The 6,531-nt window shown below is 41.1% G+C and overlaps 1 protein-coding gene across 1 annotated transcript; it reads right to left on the minus strand.

Annotated features, from left to right (window-relative positions):
• Window positions 1–2,654: 2,654 nt before the first annotated feature.
• LOC138348826 (uncharacterized) lies at window positions 2,655–2,987 on the minus strand. Its single transcript, XM_069298406.1, has one exon. The coding sequence runs from the start codon at window positions 2,985–2,987 to the stop codon at window positions 2,655–2,657; it is 333 nt and encodes a 110-aa protein (XP_069154507.1).
• Between the last annotated feature and the right edge of the window lie 3,544 nt (window positions 2,988–6,531).

Raw genomic sequence — 6,531 nt, forward strand, 5'->3', positions numbered from 1 at the left:
ACGTCCCACCTAGAGTCAAACTTTGGGGTTAGAAGAATCCTTGCTGATTCAACGGACCCATCGTACATGAATCGACAGATGGAAGTAGTAGAGATCTCCACTCGGGAGCCTCGAACTCGAACATTTCTGAGTGGGGCTTGTTTGGTGGGGTTTGAACGCCTATCCAAAGCACCTCGGGGAGCCACTACGTATGAGACGTAGAACTCTTGCACAATATACTCACTGTAGGCACCCACACTCCTCTCCATGCACGGACTGTGTGTAGGCTCCCTTTAAGAACTCACCAGTTAATTGTCAAAATCCGAGACATTACCCCCTTATCGTTTAGCAACTTGGTATCCCTATATACCTGGTACTAGCCATTGATGCACCACTGGTTAGGCTTATCAGCAACTGCTGTTAAGACCTCATGATGGGATGTAGAGTAGACTCCGAACTTTGGGCCTCATCTTACGAGGCATTGTGGGAAGACACTTTTGGGAGTGGCTCTTTATGATTCAGTAACGGAGGAAGTGGCCTCATTTGACCCTGTAGAGCTGGCTGACTCTGAACCTGAAGACTTATTGGATCCAGATGCTCCCTCAAAACCCGTTGACGACCTAGATGGTGTGTCGGTCAGTGTGCGCTTGTCATAAGACTGGGAGGCAGTGACTTCTCCAGGCGCCACCTTTTGGAGGGTGCCCCCAGTGGATCTAGAAGCTAGTGTAGGGGTCCGGGTGCTAGAGGGCACTTATTCTGGATCCTGCTCATCATACGACAAACCTATCAACCATCAGGAAGGATCCACAACCTTGGACCTCCCCCTAGAATTGACGATGCCCGGTTTTAGGGACATAACTACTTGAAAAAACAAGTAGTTAGTCTCAATGTATTCAAACTAAACAATCAAAATGATCAAAATAGAGCCTGGATACACAATACCTAGAGCATTGCAGAATTGGAGACTTGGGAGATGGGCATTATCGATGGTCCATCGATAGTGTCCGTCGGTGGACACTTCACAAATTGGAGAAGTCGTCTGTTCACATTCCTCTGATTTAGAAACAACGTACGTGCAGAATGGTCGTGGATCAATCAATGAATCGTAGTACACTTCCATCGTTTGACACTTAGAATAATTCAGAAAATATCAGAAATCAAAGTTTCAGTCAGAAACAATGGACATCCAGAATGTCTTGTTGATTAATTGACGGACCGTAGTCCATTTCCGTCATTCCAAAGTTAAGCAAATTTAGATGTTAACCATTGAGGGACCCCATCGACGGTCTGTCGATCAATCGAAGTTTTGTAGATGGGGTCTCGTTTTTTTGGTCATAGATAGTTTTTAATGAGTTGATTGTAACCGCACATGTGGACAACTTCAAGCACATCACAAGTTCACCCAACATGTAATAATAAGAATAAGACCAATTCATCATCCTTAGATCATGGATTCTACAAGACTATCAAGCCCTAAGTTAAAAAACAACAAACATATTGAATTTACTGTTTCCACCCCCAACCCATGCACTTTCTGCCATTCTAAGGGACATGGAACCCAATTTTAGCAAGTTTAACATGCAATTTCATCCTTAAGTCAAGACCCACATACAATTTATTTGATTCAACAAGTAAATGAATGAGAATTCATTAAGCATAAGAAAATGAAGTACCTGTAAATTTTAGTGGAGTGAATGAGTGGGTGATTTTGCAACACCAACCTGCGTGCCCGCCTTCAAACACCGAGCGGAGAACACACAAAAGAGCAAGAGTAAAAGTCGGGGGATCAGGTTTTTAGGATTTTTGGGGTTTGGGAGAGTTCGATAATTTTCTAAAAACAAGGTAGGAGTGATTGTGGGACTTAAGGAAGAAAGGAGAAAATAAGGGGAAGAAACAGTTGGGAGAGAATTTGAAATGATTGTGGGGGTAACTGAATAGGTGTATTCTAATAGAGCTGGTCGGGTAGGGTCGGGTCACCAGTTTTTTCTGAATAGACGGTACCCCGTCGATGGTTCGTAAGTCAGTGGATGGACTGTCAGCTGTACCATTTATTTTGCCCTAACTAAATATAAATTTTAAAAACAAACCTGGGATTTATGGACACCATTAACGGGCCGTCGATCAAACAACAGCCCATCGGTTGATCCGTAGATAAGTGCACCAGACCAATTTCTGCTGAATTCTTGTGGTTTGGTCCCTGCACATTGAGCACCCATTAAGCCATTCCTTTTTTGTATTTCTCTGAGCACTTTTTAGACACGGACCTTAAACTACTCTCTAACAAACATACTAAAAAAATTAGCACATGAAATTGAGTGAAACAAAACAAAACAACAGAATGCAAATATTCCTACAAAGAAAAGAAAAACCTAATGATGGCTAGAGGATACAATTGGGTTGCCTCCTAAGAAGCGCTTGATTTAACGTTGTTCCATGACACAAGATCCTTGATTACTCAGACTTCATCAAGGTGATATGCCTCAACCACTTCATGGGCACTCTCCGTATGAATTGGTAGATCTTGATTATTTGCCCATTTACCGTGAACCTTGCACCCTCCTTGTTTTCCCGCTGAACCGCTACATGTGGAACACTTCAGTGATCAAGAATGGACCAGTCCATTTGGACATGAGTTTTCCTAGAAACAAGCGCAACCTAGAGTTAAACAGAACCACCTAGTCCCCAACCGCAAATTCGTGCCTCTCAATATTTTGATCATGGTACTTCTTCCTCTTATATTTGTAGAGGGATGAAGTTTCATGTTCTTTTAGGCGAAACTCATCAAGCTCATTCAAGCCATTAAGTCTCTGTTCCTCTTCATTATTCCAATCCATCTTGAGTTTTTTCATCGCCCACATGGCGTTGTTCTCTAACTCAACTGGAAAGTGACAAGCCTGCCCATATACAAGTTTGTTTAGAGAAATAGCTATAGGGGTCTTGTATGCAGTTTGGTAAGCCCAAAGAGAAGTATCATGTCTCCTTGACCAATCGGTTCTATTAGCATTCATCGTTTTCGACAAGATCTACTTGATTTCTCTGTTGGACACCTCAACTTGCCCACTAGTTTGTGGATGGTACGGAGTGGTTACATTTTGGTTAACCCCATATTTCTCCAATATCCCTTTGAACAACCTGTTGCAAAAGTGGGATCCCCCATCATTAATAATGAAACTAGTTGTGCCAAATCTGGTGAGATGTTTTTTTCAAGAACACGGTGAAACTTTTCCCTTTATTGTTTGCAACTTCTATGGCTTCCACCCATTTTGAAACATAATATACCACCACCAGAATATATTTCACCCCATGAGAAATCACAAACGGGCCTATAAAATCGATGAACCATATATTAAACAACTATATCACTAGAATGTCCTTTTTTTTTAAAGGACTTTCGTACATTTCCTATGCACCAAACCTTGGGGAGGAAGTGCAGCAATTTAGCCCTACTCATTCCATTTCTCAAATGGATCTATTTAATTCACCTTCCTTGTCGGCTCCAACCCTAGGTCAGGATAATCAATCGCCCCTGATCCCAGAGATTCACCCTCCTTTTCTCGATGACGACATTCGTCGAGCGGAGCTCGCGAGTAGGTTAAGAACTATTTTATGGGGGAAAACTTATAGGGAAGAAATGATAGACTCCGTTGTTGATGCGCAAGTGCAGATTGAAAAACATATTCAAGCTGCACTTGTGGGACGGGACTATTTTGTTGAGTCTTTTTTTGCAAAGAGGCACCAGATCAGGGGGATCATCTTCTCCCCAATGGGAGAAGAGCTTAGTGAAAAGACTTACGCTTTGCTCCTGAAGGAGATTCTCCACTAGGGTAGAATGCATAGCCTTCAATTTCGGCGGTTTGAATGGGCCATAAAGGACTTTAATCTCTTTATTGAACTTGAAAGAGCATAAATTCTTCCTTTTTTTATCCCAATTTCCCACTCTTTCTGTGAGGCAAAACCTCATCACACTACATTACACTTCGACGATTTAAAGGGAGCTCTTACCTCTTCGAAATGTCTCCATCTCTTTGGAACTTATCACTTGCCTATGAGAACTCATGAGCATCTTGGTGAATGGTTGGCAAATAATACCATAGTGCAAAATCTTATGGGAAATTTTGATACTACTATGATACCCACCCGCAGGCCAGGAATGACATGCCTACAAAACACTTAACATCTCAACTTCCGTAACACAATTGCGAATAAACCCATCAGCCCAACTCCGTTATACATAAATCTTATCCCAAAAGAACTTTTTAACATCATCCATGAACCTTTTTCTTTGATGGAAGGACAAGTCTGATGGGACTATATTACTAGACAAATAATTGGCAAAATCGCTGAACCATGGGATCAACTCATGAGAAGCGGCCAATACATGCTCATCAGGGAAGGTATCATCAATGTCAGCCTTTTCACCTAGCTCTGGCATAGCTTCATCCTCTAATCTCGACAACATGATTTTCACTCCCTTTATTATCTTTCACCTCAAAATCAAACTCTTGCAATAGTAGCATCTGTCTAATCAATGTTGGATTCGCATCCTTCTTTGCCATCAAATACCTCAAAGCGGAGTGGTCAGTATGCACTATAACTCTCGTTCCAATAAAATAGGAGCAAATTTTTTTAAAAACAAATACCACCGCAAAGATCTATTGTTCAGTCATACTGTAGTTCTTTTGTGCTTAATTTAGGGCCTTACTAGCATAATTGATAGGGTGAAGGATTTTATCCATTCTTTGTCCCAATACCACACCAAGAGAAACCCCACTAGCATCACACATCACCTCAAATAGCTTATGGAAAACAATTATGTGCACAGACACCAATTCTCTTTCAACTCTCCAAATGCCTTCAAAAAGGATTCATCAAAATGGAATTCACATTCTTTCTCAAGTAACTTCACAGAGGATGTGCAATTTTGAGAAATCCTTAATAAACCTCCGGTAGAAGCCTGCATGCCCAGGAAAACTTCTCACACCTTTTACAGAGATGGGTGGAGGAAGTCTCTCAATAACCTCAACTTTTTCTCGATTAACCTCTATCCCTTCTCTGAGATGCAATGTCTTGATACAGTACCTTCTTTCACCATGAAGTGAAATTTTTCCTAATTGAGCACAAGGTTGTAATCTTCACATCTTAACCTCGGAAAAGTGACTCAAACAATGATTAAAAGAGTCGCCAACAACTGAAAAGTCATCCATAAACACCTCAATAGTGTCCTCCACCATATCAGAGAATATCGATATCACACATCTCTAAAAAGTTGCTGGTGCATTACACAACCCAGAAGGCATCCTCTTGACTGCAAAAATATTATAAGGAAAAGTAAAGGTGGTTTTCTGTTGATCCTCCGGTGCAATACAGAGTTGATTGTAACCCGAATAACCATCAAGAAAACAATACCATCTTTTTCCAACGAGTCTATCTAACATCTGATCCATGAAAGGCATAGGGAAATGGTCCTTCTCAATCCATGCATTCAACTTCTGGTAGTCTATACAAACTCTTCATCAGGTCACTGGCCTCATTGGAACAAGCTCATTCTTCTCATCAGGAACCACTGTCTTTTACCCTCTTTTGGGCACACACTGAACATGGCATACCCAACTACTATTTGCGATAGGATATATGAATTTTACATCTAATAACTTAATAATCTTCTTTTTCACTACCTCTTGCATAGGTGGATTCAAACGTCTTGGGTGCTTAATATTTGTCTTGTGGTCGGGCATGAGTTTTATTTTTTATGAACAAATACTGAGTGGGATCCCAATAATGTCCACGATAGTCCAACCAATGTCTCGTTTGAACCTCTTTAACACTCCTACCAGACACTCTACTTGTTCCATAATCAGATGCAATAGATACCGGCAAAGTGTTATCTCTTCCCAAGAATACTTACCTCAAATGAGGTGGTAGAACCTTAAGCTCTAATTTTGGGGCCTCCTCAATAGATGGTTTCCTGGGTGGGGAGTCGTGATGCTTCATATCTACCTCCAATTTCTTGGGTTTGAACCAAAATTCAACTCGATCAAGTGCCGCAACCAATGACCCATATTATTCAATACCATCACTCTCAAAATTCATGATCATTGCTTCTAGTGCCTTAACACAAAGGCACTCTTCAATTTGTACCTTAGACGTACTACCCTGTAGGATATAATAGATACCGTTTGGAGCTCACCTCTCTGTTTCATGGACCTTTAAATATTCAAAGTTACTTCTTCATTGTTTATCCTAAACTTCATCTTCCCTTTTTCCATATCAAACAAGGCGCGACAAGTAGCAAGGAACGGCCTCCCAAGAATAATAATCACCTCAAAATCCACCTCACAATCAAGAATCATAAAATCGGACAGGAATACAAAAAACTTCACCTTTACAAACACATCATGGAGGATCCCAATAGGCCTCTTCATATTCGATCGGCCATCAGTAACAGCATCGCAGTGGTCTTTGGGTCACCCAACCCAGTTTTTTTCTAAATGGAGAGAGGCATGAGATTTATTCTTACACTAAGATAACATAGTGCTTTAGCAAAGTGGAACA

This window comes from Solanum lycopersicum, chromosome 5 (genome assembly GCF_036512215.1).
Source record: "Solanum lycopersicum chromosome 5, SLM_r2.1".
NCBI classification, from domain to species: Eukaryota; Viridiplantae; Streptophyta; class Magnoliopsida; order Solanales; family Solanaceae; genus Solanum; species Solanum lycopersicum.

What these genes read in the sequence shown, in the direction of transcription:
- LOC138348826 (XM_069298406.1), bottom strand. Translation starts at nt 2,987, where the DNA reads ATGAATGCTAATAGAACCGATTGGTCAAGGAGACATGATACTTCTCTT.